The sequence below is a fragment of the Xiphias gladius genome, chromosome 17 (assembly GCF_016859285.1).
Source record: "Xiphias gladius isolate SHS-SW01 ecotype Sanya breed wild chromosome 17, ASM1685928v1, whole genome shotgun sequence".
NCBI lineage: Eukaryota > Metazoa > Chordata > Actinopteri > Istiophoriformes > Xiphiidae > Xiphias > Xiphias gladius.
The window spans coordinates 18,140,973-18,158,388 of record NC_053416.1 but is presented as its reverse complement, the minus strand read 5'-3'; the positions used below and the strand labels follow the sequence as shown (position 1 = coordinate 18,158,388).

Below are 17,416 nucleotides of genomic sequence, written 5' to 3'. Positions count from 1 at the left end.
AACCAGCTAAGGACAGCGGCATCAAACACTATCGACGATTGGAGGGAAATTGTTCAGTTTTAATCCTCTTTTTAATTTCTTGTATCTTACATCAGTAAATGATTTTAACTTTAATCTTACGATTTTGGTTTTAATTTGCTGCCCTGTATGAAGCACTTTTTAATTTGAGTTTTGAACAGGTCTCCTCAAATAAAGATTATCAGTGTTAAATAAAGATTTTATGGCGTGATGAGGGCCAGAAATTCACAAAAATTAAATGCAGCAAAATTTCAAATTCTTTTACAAAGATAGCTACAAACGGTTGTGTATACTTACATATTGCAAAATAATACTGTTTGGGTATTGAGTATTTCGCTTTGTTCTGGCAAACTCGGCAGTTTACAGCGTTACGGCGAGTGCCTGAACGCGTCACGTTGTCCATCCGGGCCAATTGGACTTTCTGCTAGCTAGCTAGCTGCCGACACAGTCTGCCGTCCAGTGCAGTGTGTTACACACAAATAAAAACAAAGTTCATGTCGAACCCGGGTGAGTTCGGCTGCATTAAATAAATTTGTGTTGTTTGTAATTTGACGTCACAAAGCAGACAGAGGCACAGGGGAAAATATGTTTACGAAATAGATTTTAGTTAATGTAATGCAAGTTGTTTTTTCCAGCTAACATTGAGCTAGCTTACTTTGCCAGATTGAACTGTTGCAGGTTAGCTATCTGTACTTAGCATTCAGTAGATATATCAAGCTGGATAAAAGTCAGTCTTACTAAATCTGAAGAGAAGTTATGCAAGGTAAGTGTATGTTGCATGTATGCATTTTCTAAGATTTGGTTTTCACCATATGACGCTAGCTAATAAGGAAGCTAACTTGATCTAACTTAAGTAGCGCCGTATTTCATTGCAGGACAGCTATTGTTAACGTTATCAGGGTTATCGGTTACAAATCTTCAGGTCAGAATTGGCAGTGAAGAAGTTTCTTGTCCCAGCACTTTTCTGTAGTTGAGAAAAAAAAAAGAATTTATAACTCAAAAGGCTGTAACGTTTGTTGCACGACAAACAATAACATAACGCTACAATGATAGCTACGATGCTTGTCCAATATCAGGATGTAGAAATCAACCAAGAAGAAATAAACAGTCAAAAGAAATTAAACGATGGGAAAATACTGACATATACAGCAGATTTGGGTAAAAGTAAGGGGGCGAAGTGCTATCTCAATGGCCAGTCCAGATGTTTGATCCGCCAGTCAGTGACTGTAGTGGAAAACAGTACACCTGAGTGGAAACAAGCAGTTTTGAAGCAAGAGCAGGGTTATCGTACACGTGCAAAAAAGGAAAATAAATGGGCATTTCTAGGTACAACAATATAGCACACGAATTGCACTGTTTAAAGGCATACATGTGTTTACAAATATATGCTCATACAGTCCAGACCGTAAGTATTTGGACAGTTTAAAAAATGTTTGTTCGTCAGGAAGACTATGCTTCAGCACATTCAGTTGGGTATAAAATAATGGATACTACATTGAAATGCCAAGGCCCATCTTTAATTTCAGTGTATTTACATCAGTTTAGAAAGAACTGATGTTAATCCACAAAATCGCCATTTGTGATTGTTTGTGGAAAATCCCTTGCTTCAACCCATAGATGTCACCAGACACTTTGTATCTTCCCTGGTGATGATGAACAGCTCTGTGGTGGCCTTGGCTGTATGTTTATGATCGTTGTCCTTCTGAATGATGAAATGTCGTCCAATGAGTTTTGATGCATTTGGCTGAATCTGAGCACACATAATGCTCCTGTATACCTTTATATTCAATATGTTGCTTCCGGCTGCAGTGAAATCATCAAAACATGCTAGTGAGGCAGCCCTACATGACCAAGCCACAACAGAACCACTGCCATGTTTGACAGATGAGGTGGTGGCTTTGGGTCATGAGCTCTTCTTTTTATTCTCCACTCTGTCCTCTTTCAATCATCTTGACAAAGGTTGATTTTTGTTTTATCAGTCCATAGAACTTTGTTCCAGAACTGTTCCAGTTTCTTTATGTGCGATTATGTGAACTGCAGCATGGCCTTTCTGTTTTTGAGCTTTACCGGGGATTGCATCTTGTAGTGAATCCTGTGACGTTATGTTTCTGAAGTCTTGTCTTGATTGGTTACGAGGAAACGTGCTCTTACATGCAAATTATTTTCAGGTCATCCACAACAGATGTGCTTCTCCTTCTACCAGGTCTTTTGCTATTTTCTAGTTTTTCTGTGAACACCTGCTTTTTTTAGAATGTGTCTAACTGTTGATTTTGGCAAACCAACTACCTTTGATATCTCTCTGATAGATTTTTGCTTTTTTCGAGCCTCATTATTATCTTCTTTGCTTGCATGGGCACCTCTTTACTGCTCATACTGACAGATAACTCCTCTCAATCGGCTCTGAGTCGTGTGAGCTCTTTTGTGCACGAGCAAATGTTGAAACAACACACAGTTGCCTTATTAACATTTAGTAGTCAAGTGTCCAGTTCCTTTTGAGCCCTTGGAATTTAGCCACCATGTGTTTAATGGGCTATCTTACACACATTTCTTTCTCTATTGATGTAAACCTACTCAAATTAAAGCTGAGACTTCCAATATTTTATTTCCCAATGAATGTGCTAAAGAACATACCCTGGAGAAAAAAATTTGTAACTATCCATATACTTACAGTCTGGACTGTACATGCCAAAATTTCTGTATTGTAATCTTATGTTTTCAGAGCAGAGACTTAAACTCTAATTTAGCCAAGCCAATTGATACATAGAGAGCAAAAAAGTAATAACTTGTAGTCTGTGCTGAAATTGGATGAAATTTCATAAGGAGGCATTTCTCATGTGTGATCATTCAAGGATCACAGGGATGTTTTACTAATGTTACAAGTCACTTAGGATAAGAAGATGAGCAAAATGCCTATTCTGTCAATGTCATACATTTCAGGATGTCGGACTCCGACAGTGACGAGGACCAAGATCGCCCTTTCTCTCTAACTGGCTTCCTCTTTGGAAACATCAATGAAGATGGACAGCTAGAGGATGACAGCGTTCTGGACAATGTAGATGTTTTAAAGATAACTTTTTACTGCAACATTTAACAGTGATATTTTGCATAGCATTTAAACTAAAATTATAATTTCTGTTGGAAATTATATAATGTGTTCTATTTTCGATGATTAACTGCTCAAACCTCCTCATTGCAATGCTCTCTTCTGTCTCTACCCTTTCTCCTTACCCCAGGAGTCCAAAAAGCATCTGGCTGGTTTGAGAACTCTGGGTCTGGGCTCACTCATTACAGAGATTACTGCTAATGAAGATGAAGATCAAGAAGAAAACAGAGACTCTGGTAGTGTGGATGCAGAGGATGAGGGTAAATATAGGAAGGAACTTTGCATTAATGTAGTCAGGAACAGGATGGGGTAAATTTTTTTGATATTTTGCCTCATCCAGGTTGGGTGAAAAGCACTGAAGATGCAGTTGATTACTCTGACATCAGTGAGGTTGCCGAGGATGAGACAAAGAAGTACCGTCAGGCCATGGGGTCTTTACAGCCCACCAGGAAAACAGGTTCATCATCTAACGCTCCCAAGAAAAAATGTTTATTTTAGTTTTTCTTGCTTATATTTAATTTTTTTTCTCTTTAAGACGTATAAAACTGATTTGATCTTTGTAAATAAATATATTTTTATGTAAAAAGGAAATTTAAAAATTAAACATTTCTTAGATTTTACAAATGTTACATAATTCCATTTGTTTACTCTTTTATTTATGTTAATGTAAATCTTTTGATATTTTTCAATCCTAGATGATGAGGATGACTATGATGCCGACTGTGAGGATATTGATTCTAAGCTTATGCCTCCTCCACCACCACCAAGTCTTCCTACATCTGCTAAGAAAGATGAACCCTCCTCTCAGAGCACAAATGGTAAGGACACGTTTACTCATAATTAGTCCCTGGGGACTAATTCTGTTTGTTTCCCCTTTTTCACAGAGGTTTGAGCTGTTTATTGAGCTGTAACTCTGGAGTCTGTAAGGAAGTTAATTTGAAAAGGGTTCCTCATGAGGGTCGATGTTACTGTCAAAGGTTTAGATTGCCTCTGAAGAACAGATATTACACTTGATTATGAAACAAATTCAATAGCATTTCAGGCTAAGTTCAAAAATTTTAGATCACAAATATATGATGATGAAATCTGATTGTCTCTCCTGCTGTGACTTGTCACTGTCATTCCTTGTAGTCGGGGAAGAGGGTGATGGCATCATCCTGCCCTCCATTATTGCGCCCTCCTCTGCTGTTGATAAGGTTGACTTCAGCAGCTCCTCAGACTCTGAGTCAGAAACCGATCGTCCTTGCCAGGGCTCCAGGGCTGGAGGATCCCCAGACAGGCTCAACCTCCCTCTTGCTGGCATCATGCAGAAGGATGCTGCCAAAGCCCTTCCAAGTGTCACACAGCTCTTCCCAGAGTTTAGACCTGGAAAGGTAAAGCATCTTTTCAGGCACTGTACTGATGTGAACTTCATCACTAGGCTATCATAAGGCATACTAAAGGTTTATTTTATCATCATTATTTTAAAATCAAGGAGTGCACTGACACCCATTGTCTCTGCTGTACTAATAGGTGCTTAGGTTCTTACGGCTGTTTGGTCCTGGAAAGAGCATGCCATCAGTTTGGAGGAGTGCCCGCAGGAAGAAGAAGCGGAAGCACCGGGACCCTCAGCCTGGGACGCCTCCTCCAGAAGGAGAGTCCACAGAGCAAAACCAGGAGAAGAAGTCTGGATGGCTTTATGAGTATGCAACCCCTCCACCCCCCGAACAGTGTCTCTCTGATGATGAGGTAAATCTTCATATGTTACAGGCTATAGCTGGGTCTCATAATGTCACCCAGTGGTAGTCTGTCTCTGTATAATTATGGGTTCACTGTGTTATCCAGATAACCATGATGGCTCCAGTAGAATCTAAGTTCTCACAAACTTGTGGTGATGGGGACAAGGAAACAGAGTCTCGACCTAAAGTAGCAGAATGGAGATATGGTCCAGCCCAGCTCTGGTACGACATGCTAGGAGTCCCAGAGGACGGAAGCAATTTCAACTATGGGTTCAAGCTGAAAGAAGAGCAGTCCGGTGAGCCTCAGAAGCAGGACACACCCAAAGAAATAACAGAGCCTATTCAAGAGGTATGCAGACATGGACATTTTTAGCCACAACAGTGAAATTATACTGACTGTGTTACTGATATTTGTATAATATATCTCTAGTTTCAGAGGCAGGACGACAACAATGATGATGGTGACGATGATAATGATGATAATGTTGATAGAGATAAAGACAGAACAGCCCTTGAGAACGAGCTCTTCCTGATGGTCACTCAACTACAATGGGAGGACGATATTATCTGGAATGGGGAGGACGTAAAACACAAGGGTACAAAGACTCAGCGAGCTAGCCTGGCGGGGTGGCTACCTTCTAGTATGACCCGCAATGCCAATGCATATAATGCTCAGCAGGGTAAGATTCTAGGAAATAATACAGAAGTAATGCTAAAATTGTTAGTGTACAGTGATAACTACTGGTGAAGCAGCCTGCTGTAATATTTAATGTTTGTAAAAAATATAATAATATAATCTGTTTAATCTTAAAGGCCTGACAAGAAGTAATTCTCAGTTGGTGCCACCTACGCCTCCACCCATGCCCAAAACTTCTTCAATCTCTGGCTCCAAGAGGGAAAAAATCAGCCATGATAATCAAGGTGAGTTTATTTTTAGGTCACACTAAGACTAATTGGTTCATCAGACCTTTCGATCTCGAGCTAACTTCTTGTTCTTTGTATTGTGTTCGTTGGTTTTTGTTTTTCTCCGCAGCCTCTCAGGAAGAAGATTGTCCATGGTTCTCCATTTTTCCCATTGACAATGAAGAGTTAGTATACGGACGCTGGGAAGACAACATAATCTGGGATGACCAGGAGATGGATCAAATGCTCACACCACCCGTTCTTACACTGGATCCTAATGATGAGAATATCATTCTTGGTATATTCAAAAAAATCATATCAATAGGCTTCATGTTCACTTCTATTCTGCTTAATTCAAAATTGGCATCTTAAAGCATCTTACCCTTTTCTTATTTTTAGTCTGCTTATTTTGACAACTCCAAAACCTTCTCTTGTAGAGATTCCTGATGAAAAGGAGGAAACAGCATCCCACTCCCCATCAAAAGAAAATAAGAAGGAAACGGCAATCAAAAAGAGCCGCATCCTGCTGGGGAAGACTGGGGTGATAAAAGATGAGCCACAGCAGGTATGCTGCCTCATCAGGGCAGGGGAAAGAACATGTTTGATTAAAAGAAATGGCATATAAAAAGCTGTGTTTCATCAATTAAGATGTGGGTCATTTGAAACAGGAAATGGTATGATATGTCTCTAATAAGGAAAATCAAAGGAAAATCAATTCTACATAATGAAGGAGCAGATAGGGTGAAAAGAAACTTACAGAACGCTTGCGCCTTAGACTATAAAATTATTGTTTAAGCACCATCATGTGGTAGCAGTAATTATAAAATTTTGGATTCAGAATGGTACTTAGACAATATAAAGGGTTTGAATGACATCATATTCAGTGGGAAATATCCTTCCTCTCAACTCAGAACATGTCCCAGCCTGAAGTGAAGGACCCCTGGAACCTCTCCAATGACGAGTTCTACTACCCCAAACAGCAGGGCCTAAGGGGGACCTTCGGTGGAAACATCATTCAGGTAAGCAGTGGCCCAAGAAAATAAACTTTGGGATGGAATTCTGAAAGATTAGAGTAGAAAAAGAGGCATAACCTGTGAAATGTAAGCTGAAACCAGTTGATGTGTAGAATGTTGTGTATATTTGATTAACTTTTGTGTCTTAAACAGCACTCCATCCCAGCACTGGAGCTGAGGCAACCCTTCTTCCCCACTCACATGGGGCCGATGAAGCTACGCCAGTTCCATCGACCGACTCTGAAGAAGTACTCATTTGGAGCATTGGCTCAGCCGGGTCCTCATGCTGTCCAACCACTTCTCAAACACATTAAGAAGAAGGCCAAGGTGGAGCCCTGCTCAAAACATGCATTAATTAATCCTCTTTGAACATGCAGATAACAAATTAAGAAGATAACCAGTCACGCCCCCCCCCCCAATATTTGTACTAAAGTAGGTGGTGTACATGTTAATATTTCTTGTATAGATGCGAGAGCAGGAACGGCAGGCATCAGGAGGAGGAGACATGTTCTTCATGCGAACACCACAGGACTTGACAGGCAAAGATGGGGATCTGATCCTGGCAGAGTACAGTGAAGAATACGCCCCTCTCATCATGCAAGTCGGTATGGCCACTAAGATCAAAAACTACTACAAAAGGGTGAGTCTAATCTATGTTTTCCACTCTCATGATTTTGCATAGGTATTTGGAAGTTTTAAAATGCCGTGAATAGCTTTTTCTAAACTTAAAAACCCCGAGCCCTGAGTCAAACATATTGCTATTGTTGGTCAAGCAATGCAGACTTGTAAACAAATAGGCATGACTATCAAATTCATTTCAAAATTGTGTATTTAATTCTGCTGTTAATTTCAGATCATCACATTCAACTTAATGGAACTTGGAGACCTGAAATGTTCCACTTGTAACTTGTTTTATTGTAAAGAGTTGTTAAACTACATCATGACGTTGTTACTGTAATCTTCAGAAACCTGGAAAGGATCCTGGAGCACCTGACTGTAAATATGGAGAGACTGTGTACTGCCACACATCCCCTTTCCTAGGTTCTCTGCATCCTGGGCAGCTTCTCCAGGTAAGCACTGTCACAGTCAGAGATTCAATATTCAGATTAGATGAACATCTGAAGCATTGCTGGTCTGTTATCGTGGCAAATCAAGGTTTTTTTTTGTTTTGTTTTTGTTTTTTTGTTTTTTTGTTTTTTTAGGCATTTGAAAACAACCTTTTCCGCACTCCAATCTACCTGCACAAGATGCCAGAGACTGATTTCTTGGTTCTACGAACGCGACACGGCTACTACATCAGAGAGATTGTGGACATTTTTGTTGTTGGTCAGGAGTGCCCATTGTTTGAGGTTCCTGGGCCCAACTCCAAACGAGCCAATACCCACATCAGAGACTTCCTTCAGGTGTGTTTAATTTACCGACCTCTCCCAGAAACTTGTTGTTGTTGCAAATGCTTAACTGTCATGTCTGTATTCTGTAGGTGTTCATTTACCGCTTGTTCTGGAAGAGCAAGGACAGACCTCGGAGAATCCGCATGGAGGATATAAAGAAAGCTTTTCCCTCACACTCAGAGAGCAGCATCAGGAAACGACTAAAGCTCTGTGCTGACTTCAAACGTACAGGTAGACCTTGCTCATTCATTAACTTTGCACCCTGTATGTTCTCCATTCACTGATCATCATCATTTGTTGGACTAACCTAACCCAGTTGTTTAGTATTTGGGCAGTGTTGATGTTATAAAGAGATACTTGGCTATTTGCTATAAGCTGCATGAGCTCAGCAGTGTGTGTGCCTTGAATTGACAGACAGGAATCTGAGCAGGGAAAGAGCTTTTTGCATCTTCTATGGATTTTATCCTAGAGGTAAGATGTAGTCTAAGGACAGCATCAGGACACAGGGTACAAATGTTCAGTATTTACATCACCAAATCAAGCAAGGTTTTCTATAGTGTACCTACACATAATGGAAACAAGGACAAGATTCGTTTTTGCTTATTCTACTGCATTCTATGATCAAGATTAAGATGGCAGTTAAGAGAAAATTGCCTTGTCCTCATGCCAGGGATGGACTCTAACTGGTGGGTGCTGAAGCCTGACTTCAGACTGCCTACAGAAGAAGAGATCAGAGCCATGGTGTCTCCAGAGCAGTGCTGCGCTTACTATAGCATGCTGGTGGCAGAGCAGAGACTCAAGGTAACCATGTTTGCCTCTAAATAACTTCATTCAGATGGTTAACACAAGTGAGTATCGTGCCCGCAGCTTCACTATAACTTAGTTTACTCCTTTAGGATGCTGGATATGGTGAGAAATCCTTCTTTGCTCCAGAGGAGGAGAACGAAGAGGACTTTCAGATGAAGATTGATGATGAGGTATTGATCCAAGTGCTTCCTAATAATGAAGTTAAGTGTTCCAGACTTGAAATAACAAAAGCCTTTTAGACTTACACCATGTTGATCCTGTCTCACACATCCTAGGTGCGGACAGCTCCATGGAACACAACAAGAGCCTTCATCTCTGCCATGAAGGGGAAATGCCTATTGGAGGTTACAGGTGTGGCTGACCCTACAGGCTGTGGAGAGGGTTTCTCCTATGTCAAAGTGCCCAACAAGCCTACTCAACAGAAGGTCTGGCTGTCTAAAGCAAACTTCTGCCACTCCATGTTCTGCTTTGTGTATGTATAGAGGGTGAAAACGTTGATCCCGTGTGTTCTTTCAGGATGACAAAGAGCCGCAGCCTGTCAAGAAGACAGTGACAGGCACAGATGCTGACCTGAGGAGACTCTCACTGAAGAATGCCAAGCAGCTGCTACGCAAGTTTGGTGTTCCAGAGGAGGAAGTAAGAACATGGGGATAACGTGTGCAAACACACTGTCCCATAATAAGAGAATCCCAAGTTGGATCTGCAATAACAATTGTGTTAATCACAACAATGGATAACTTAAACTTGTCCATTCTCCTGACTTTATTCACTCTATTTAGAACATCTGCAAAATCTTTGATACGTTTTTGGAGATTTGTTTATGGTGACAAATGTAAGAATAGCATGTGACTTTACTGTTATGATATGGTTTTGTTTTCACCTCATCTGTGAGGCTTCTAAGAGTGATTGTGTGTTTGTATGTGTATTAGATCAAGAAGCTCTCTCGCTGGGAGGTGATTGATGTGGTCAGGACCATGTCCACAGAGCAGGCGCGTTCAGGTGAGGGACCCATGAGCAAGTTTGCCAGAGGCTCTCGTTTCTCTGTTGCTGAGCACCAGGAGCGCTACAAGGAAGAGTGCCAGAGGATCTTTGACCTGCAAAACAAGTGAGACTCTTATTTAGGGCTATCTATGTTGTTAAAAATTCTGTCCGAGCACACTTGGAGTCATTTTCCTTGTTGCTCTCCCACCACAGGGTGTTAGAATCGACAGAGGTGCTCTCCACAGACACAGACAGCAGCTCAGCAGAGGACAGTGACTTTGAGGAGATGGGAAAGAACATTGAGAACATGCTGCAGAACAAGAAGACCAGCTCCCAGCTATCTCGTGAGAGGGAGGAGCAGGAGAGGAAGGAGTTGCAGAGGATGCTAATGGGCGATGAGAGTGACCGTGACAACAAGGGACGCAAGGAGCGGCGCAAAGGCTTGTGTACTTCCCCTAATAAGAGAGATCTGCATAGTACACTGAGGACATTCCTTTAACTATGTAAAGTTGAAAATTTTTTGTTTCTCAATGTAAACTTTACTTCTGTTCACTTTATAGCCAGTTCCTTGTCCACCAGCTCACACAAGGACGACGACACGTCCTCTGTCACAAGCCTAAACTCCTCAGCCACAGGACGGCGACTCAAGATCTATCGCACCTTCAAGGATGAGGACGGCAAGGAATATGTCCGCTGTGAGACAGTACGCAAGGCTGCAGTCATTGACGCCTACACCAGGATCAGAACCACCAAGGATGATGAATTCATGTAAGTCTCTCTAATCAAAGTTAAAGCTTTTCTATCTTTACAGTGGTATTTGATTCTAGTGAGTAACCCAGTGGACAGTTTCATAACTACAGCAACCTACATCAGTCACTTCTGTATGGCTTGGTGCTATGGTGGTGATATTGTTAAAAAGAAATTGTACAAACCAAGTTTGGTATTTATTGAGCTGTGTCTGATTAATAAAATAAAGCAACATACATTTGAAAACAAACCTTTTTTCATGATGTCATGCAGGTATTTTAAAATAGTTTGTTAAATTTGTGCTTCTCTATGTATGAAATATCCGTAAAGATTTGTTTGTTACTTATGTAGCATCTAATGTTAACCTGCAGGTTAGTATAATGTTGGATTCTCCAATGGTCTTATATTCTAGAAATGCCACTTGATTAGGTCCGTACCTTCACCACAAATGAACCAGTGAATGTTAAACAGCCATTGTTGTTAATCTTTGTGGCTGCAGACGAAAGTTTGCCCTCTTTGATGAGCAGCACAGAGAAGAGATGAGGAAGGAGCGCAGACGTATTCAGGAGCAGTTGAGGAGACTGAAGAGAAACCAAGAGAAGGACAAGATCAAGGGGCCTCCAGAGAAGAAGGCCAAGAAGGTCAAAGAGAGACCAGACCTCAAGGTAAAAGTAAGCTTGCTGATTCAATACTATACTCCTCTCTTTCACTTTTTTCTTCACCAACCAAACCTTAAGCCAGTTTGCCTTCTTTTGGGTTAGATATTATGACAGTTTGTAATGTTGTTGTTTCAGTATTGTTATCATATAGCACAGGTAGATTATTTGTCGTGTTCCTTAATGTTTGCCACTTTTCCCTAGCTAAAGTGCGGAGCATGTGGAGCCATAGGACACATGAGGACCAACAAGTTCTGCCCACTGTACTATCAGACCAACGCCCCACCTTCTAACCCAGTTGCCATGACGGAGGAACAGGAGGAGGAGCTGGAAAAGACGGTCATCCACAACGACAATGAGGAACTTATCAAGGTGGAGGGCACCAAGATTGTACTGGGCAAACAGCTCATTGAGAGGTAGTGGATTGTCCTTGTTCCTCCTGTCTTTATCATCTCTTATCCAAAGTTCAATATTTTCTAAGCTTGGATCGATGGAAAACAAAAATCGCTCAAATGCAGTATGTGAGGGATTCTTAAGGACACTGGGTCAAACCTACCCCCAACAGTTTGTAACCTTTTTTTTCTCCTACAGTGCAGATGAGGTGCGCAGGAAGTCTTTAGTGCTCAAGTTCCCCAAGCAACAGCTCCCACCCAAGAAGAAGAGACGTGTAGGCAGTGCTGTGCACTGTGACTATCTCAATGTAAGGAATGACATTGTATAACTTGTTTTAACCCTTTTTTTTTTAACTCAAAATCCCTTTAGCTGATTTTTTACACTGTTTCTACTCACAGAAACCACACAAGGCCATCCACCGCAGACGCACTGACCCAATGGTGACCTTGTCTTCTGTGCTAGAGAGCATCATCAATGACATGCGGGATCACCCCAATGTAAGTTGTGTCAGGAAAACAATCATTCATCCCCAACATTTCATTGTTCCCATACACGTACCTCACAGCTCCACAGTTTCACCTTTGCTACTTTCGCCTCTTCTACGTAGACATACCCGTTCCACACACCAGTCAACGCCAAGGTTGTGAAGGACTACTATAAGATCATCACTCGGCCCATGGACCTGCAGACACTGAGGGAGAATGTACGCAAACGAATGTATCCGTCAAGGGAGGAGTTCCGTGAAGCAGTGGAGGTTATCGTCAAGAACAGCGCCACCTACAATGGTAAAGTTATAAAAACATGTTTAACAACCTCCTAAGCTCAAAAAGTGACTCAGGTTTTACTGTGGGTTCAGTGAAACTTTTAATTTACACCTATATCAGTGTGTTAAGACGGCCTTCTGTTTTTGTTCCACCAGGGGCAAAGCATCCGATAACGCAGGTAGCACAGTCCATGCTGGACCTGTGCGATGCCAAACTGAAAGAGGTGAGTGTGAATGTAAATGCTTTGTCTTATTTTTTATCTTCCTGTCCTTTTGTTTATTTCCACATTAACTCTGAAACCTCTGTGTCCAGAAGGAGGACAGGCTGGTGAGGCTTGAGAAAGCCATCAACCCACTGCTGGATGATGATGATCAGGTGGCCTTCTCCTTCATCCTGGACAACATTGTGACCCAGAAAATGATGGTGGTTCCTGATGTGAGTCACCTCTTCTTAGCATTTCCTTGCCACAATCATTGTTTTATTTTTTGTGCAGGTTAAATATTTTTATTACTTTATACTGAACAGGTAGCACGTGATAAAAGTAATGATCTGCAGCTCATTCTCACTCCCTACCCTCCCCATAGTCATGGCCATTCCATCATCCTGTCAACAAAAAGTTTGTGCCCGACTATTATAAGGTGATTGTAAACCCCATGGATCTGGAGTCCATCCGCAAGGTGAGGGTCATACAAGGTGTCAACCTTAAAACAAATATACTAATTTGATATTTTTAATATCGGCAATACAAAGACATTTAACAGAAAATGTCCCTCTTTGTCTATTTGTATTTCATGGTTCAACAGAACATCTCCAAACACAAATACCAGAACCGGGATGCCTTCCTTTCAGATGTCAGTCTCATCCACACCAACAGTATTAAGTACAATGGTAAATGTGTTAACATCACTGTTACTGTGACCTCTGCACTCAGTGTCTCTTAAAAACTGGGTGACTCACTTAAAACGGATTTCTGTGGTTTACTAAAAACATTGTGACAGCATGATACCTTTTTGTGTCTTTCACAGGCCCGGACAGTCCATACACCAAGACAGCCCTGGAGATTGTCAATGTGTGCAAGCAGACCCTGGCCGAGGTATGTCAAGTCTGATTCAAAATTTGCTTTCTGTGGGTTATGGGGAAGAGTCATGACTGTTTATGCAGTAAATTACATCTGGCTGGGCTTTTAACATATTATCAGAACAGCTGTAAAGCCATGCTGAGAAAGAGTGACAATTTATAATAAATCTTTTTAATCTGATGAATGATTAATCCCTCTGGTTTTCACATACTCCTTATTGTAGAAAATTGTTTAAAAAAATTAAGGCAATATTAGGACAGTGTAAATTTATACAACACAGAGGATTGTAAAAGAAATATAATTTGATTCCCACTATTACGACATGTATTGTTACACTGCTTGGTGGAGAGGTTTATCTATTTAGAGCCAAATTTAGAAAAATATTGCAGCCAAATGTATACCAACAGTATTTTTAAGAGCGGGAAAAACACTAATCGGTGCTGTAATAATCACTGGTTTTTGTGTTTCCAGTATGATGAGCACTTGACCCAGTTGGAGAAGGACATCTCGACTGCTAAAGAGGCAGCTCTGGATGCAGCAGATTTAGAGAGTCTGGACCCAATGACTCCCGGGCCATACACACCGCAGGTAGGAGAGCAGCCAGGACCCAGTTTTTATTTACTAGCTCAGCAAATGGCGGTTTCCTAGGTATCTTGCTACACTGACAATAGACTTCAGCCCTCTTGCTGTTAACGTGCCACACCAGGTAGTCTAAACTTCTCTACGTCCAGTAGTCTACTCGCCACACCTTGTAGCGCTCCTCCTGCCCTTGTACATTTTTTTCACTCGTTCTCTGTACTAACTCTCCTTTCTAGACCTTCTCGATTCCTCTCTACAATCTAGCTTCTTCACTGTAGTGTCTTCTTTCTCCCAACCTGTTTTTTTTCCTTCGCTCCTGCCGTCTTGTCCTGTGTCTCCGTTTGTGTGTGCCACTCTGTGTGGTGTTGGCCAGCCTGCTGATCTGTTTGACAGCGGGGCTTCAGGGAGCCTGCCCAGAGAGCCCAGCAGCCTTTTCTCTGAGGGACCTCTAGTGGTTGCTCCAGAGAAGAGAGGGGGGCAGGTATGGAGAGAGACAGAAATAAGGCTTGCAACCACATGCCACCTCTCCTCAAACTATCCTCAGAGCACCAAGCTTGTTTCTTACACAAGAACAATACAGATAACATTACGGTGTAAATGAGAGTTGTTATTTTCCCCCTTGTCTTCATCGTTTGGCAAGAGTGTGCTCAGACTTTTATGATCCTATTTCTCAGGGACGCCACAGCAGAAGACCTGGGGAGGAAGAGTCAGATGTGGACATTGAAGGCTTTGAGGAGGAAGATGATGGCAAACCCAAGACTCCTGCGCCTGTAAGACAGATAGACTTATTAGAAAGTCATGTAATTCTTATGAGGTCACCAGTGATGTACATTTATACACAAATGAAAATGTACCAACTTGCCACCAAGTACATTTACAATTTACCATTTTTGTTTTGTTAAATTACCATTATAAAAAAACAAAAAAACAAAAAAAAAACTTCCTTTAAAAAAGTATACACATATCATCCTCACCCAAAACCACTTGATTGTGTTGGGGTAATTCTTTATTAACAAATTTAATTCTCGCAAAGTTTTAGGAGATATGTTTTTTAACTATTCATTATTCTCTTACTGAATTTTATCTACATAATTAGCTTGTTTAAGGCTTTCTTATTTACCTCTCGTTTGTCTGACCTGTTTCTCTAGGCAGAGGACGCAGAAGGAGATCTGGAGGATGAAGATGATGAAGAGGAGATGTTGCTGCCACCTCGCAGACGGTTGCATGACCAGGAGGATGAAGAGGAGGAAGACGAAGATGAGGGAGAGGAGGGAAGATCTAACCGCCCGGCCCAAGCCAGCGTGCTGTACCAGGACCTGCTCATGTCTGACGGAGAGGATGACGCCAGCGAAGAGGAGGGCGACAACCCTTTCTCCTGTACGTCTACCTGGGGCGGTAATGGGTCTTTTACAGCAGAAAATGGTCACAGCCAAAGTAAAGAAACACAACCTCTTATAGAGACAAATAAAACAGGGAAAAGAAAAGTTGAATATTAGCTTAATGACATAAGATGGAAAATAATAACGAAATATATTTGTATTGTACTGACAACTGCCAATGACAGATAAACAAAATAGTTATAGTTAGTAAACAAACATTAATCAATCATCAGTCCTGGGTGAAGACCATGTAGAGCCCTTTGTGTTTGACATTTGTCCTGATGCGTTGTGTGTCCCCTCCAGCCATTCACCTGTCGGAGAGTGGCAGCGACTCTGACAGAGAGGTGGATGTGCGACCCCCACCTCCACGGAGAGCTCAAGATACGGCACGAATGGGTATGGAGCAGGACGAGAGCATGATGTCATATGATGGGGAGGGACCTGATGAGCCTCACATGGAAGACAGCAATGTCAGGTACAACAGAGCCCAGAGTGAATAATACTCAGTGCTCTAAAACAATACTCAAGAATAAAAGAAGGTTTAAGTATCTCTAAGTCTGTCAAAAATTTACAAGAAGTATCTTATTATCTCGTATTTTATTGTTGATTTGTCAGAGTAGGTTTTTCTCAATTATAATATTGGTGGATGTTTCATTTCTAAATCCAATTCTTAAAATGTTGTCATATCCATTGCTATACTTGAATCACATTAGTGGTGGTGCCGATGTGGGTATTTAACACCTCTTTCCGACTTTCCTTCTCTTCTGTATCAGTTATGGCAGCTACGAGGAGACAGAGAGCCGGAGTCAGTTGCAGCCTTCTAGCATGGGGAACGGAGAAGAATACGGCATTAGTGAGGAGGAGGAGGAAGATGAAGAAGATGAAGCACGGAGGAGAGGCCCAGCTGTGCTCTCCCAGGTCCAACTCAGTGAAGACGAGGAGAGCGAAGAGTTCAGATCTATCGGGGGAGATAGTGACATGGACTCTGACAACTAGTTACTTTTCTGTTATACACAGTATCAAGAAAAACATTGCTTTAAAATTGAGAAATTTAAATTTCTCAGGTAAATATATTGTAAATTTTTTTTTATTTTGTAAATGACGGTTTATGTTTATAGCTTCCTCGTGTACTTCTGCTCTGTTGTACCTTTAGGGTTCAGCACCGCACATTCTAAATTTCAATTTACCTTTTCTATGTTGAGTGAATATTCTGCACCACGATGTATCTTGACATTGAAATGTGTTTTCAGTTGTTTTTTACAGTTTTAATTCATTCATATCCTGTGCTCACGAAAAATTCAGCAACTCTGTTGTTTCTGCCAACTTAAAAAATAGAATAAACACACTGATGATTAACATCCAGTTGCATTTAGAGATCACAAAACCTTTTCCTCTTCCTCCTCTTCTTGTTTACTGAAGTCACATAATTCTGGTTTTGTCTCATAGTCATCCAGTTAGGAGTGGATCAGATGAATTCAGGTCCATGCAGTTCACTTTCCATTTTGACACGTTCATGATGTTATTTCATCAGCCAAGCTCATTTGTAGAGAAGAATCAGGAAAACCAGTTACAGACTCCATCTCTTTCTTTTGTTACAATATTTTACACTCTAGATCTATGTTTCTTTTTATTCCTCTAATCTGGTTCATATGCATCCTTACATTGTAATGAAAGATGCATAACACTAGTGACAAGCTGGGTTATTTGTCATAAAAGCATAAGTGCAACAGATGTTGTGTTCGTAGTGCATTTTGTGCAGGTGTGAGGTGACAAAACCCAAGGCTCATAGTATCTCAACAAAGGAAGACAACCTGACTGAGGTTTTGAATGTTACTGGTCATGGTAAATGGTCGAAAAATTTGTAATTTTTTTTTTTTTTAAGTATA

At 41.1% G+C, this 17,416-nt stretch overlaps 1 protein-coding gene across 6 annotated transcripts; it reads left to right on the top strand.

The window, feature by feature from the left end:
- The first annotated feature begins 377 nt into the window (after nucleotides 1-377).
- Nucleotides 378-16,886, top strand: taf1 (TAF1 RNA polymerase II, TATA box binding protein (TBP)-associated factor). 6 transcript variants are annotated; one of them, XM_040149657.1, is made up of 41 exons: nucleotides 378-525; nucleotides 2,956-3,070; nucleotides 3,252-3,381; nucleotides 3,462-3,578; nucleotides 3,817-3,939; nucleotides 4,253-4,494; nucleotides 4,634-4,849; nucleotides 4,946-5,188; nucleotides 5,270-5,519; nucleotides 5,653-5,760; nucleotides 5,873-6,040; nucleotides 6,180-6,307; nucleotides 6,654-6,761; nucleotides 6,909-7,082; nucleotides 7,222-7,395; nucleotides 7,721-7,825; nucleotides 7,958-8,158; nucleotides 8,236-8,377; nucleotides 8,817-8,947; nucleotides 9,043-9,123; nucleotides 9,229-9,378; nucleotides 9,470-9,589; nucleotides 9,883-10,058; nucleotides 10,148-10,374; nucleotides 10,495-10,702; nucleotides 11,181-11,352; nucleotides 11,542-11,753; nucleotides 11,929-12,037; nucleotides 12,129-12,227; nucleotides 12,338-12,515; nucleotides 12,650-12,717; nucleotides 12,807-12,929; nucleotides 13,079-13,171; nucleotides 13,298-13,382; nucleotides 13,520-13,587; nucleotides 14,044-14,160; nucleotides 14,525-14,632; nucleotides 14,826-14,921; nucleotides 15,300-15,528; nucleotides 15,834-16,005; nucleotides 16,304-16,886. In XM_040149657.1, the coding sequence occupies exons 2-41, from the start codon at nucleotides 2,957-2,959 to the stop codon at nucleotides 16,524-16,526; spliced, it is 5,988 nt and encodes a 1,995-aa protein (XP_040005591.1). In that variant the 5' UTR covers nucleotides 378-525; nucleotide 2,956; the 3' UTR covers nucleotides 16,527-16,886. The 6 variants fall into 6 exon arrangements, with proteins under 6 accessions (XP_040005591.1, XP_040005592.1, XP_040005590.1 ...); XM_040149658.1 differs by having other exon boundaries at nucleotides 10,148-10,380; nucleotides 11,181-11,346; XM_040149656.1 differs by having other exon boundaries at nucleotides 10,148-10,380.
- Nucleotides 16,887-17,416: the final 530 nt, after the last annotated feature.

What these genes read in the sequence shown, in the direction of transcription:
- taf1 (XM_040149656.1), top strand. Translation starts at nt 2,957, where the DNA reads ATGTCGGACTCCGACAGTGACGAGGACCAAGATCGCCCTTTCTCTCTA. An exon ending in ACAGCCCACCAGGAAAACAG is followed by an intron (nt 3,579 to 3,816) that starts GTTCATCATCTA and finishes TTTCAATCCTAG; the next exon opens with ATGATGAGGATGACTATGAT. An exon ending in TTGGTGTTCCAGAGGAGGAA is followed by an intron (nt 9,590 to 9,882) that starts GTAAGAACATGG and finishes TATGTGTATTAG; the next exon opens with ATCAAGAAGCTCTCTCGCTG.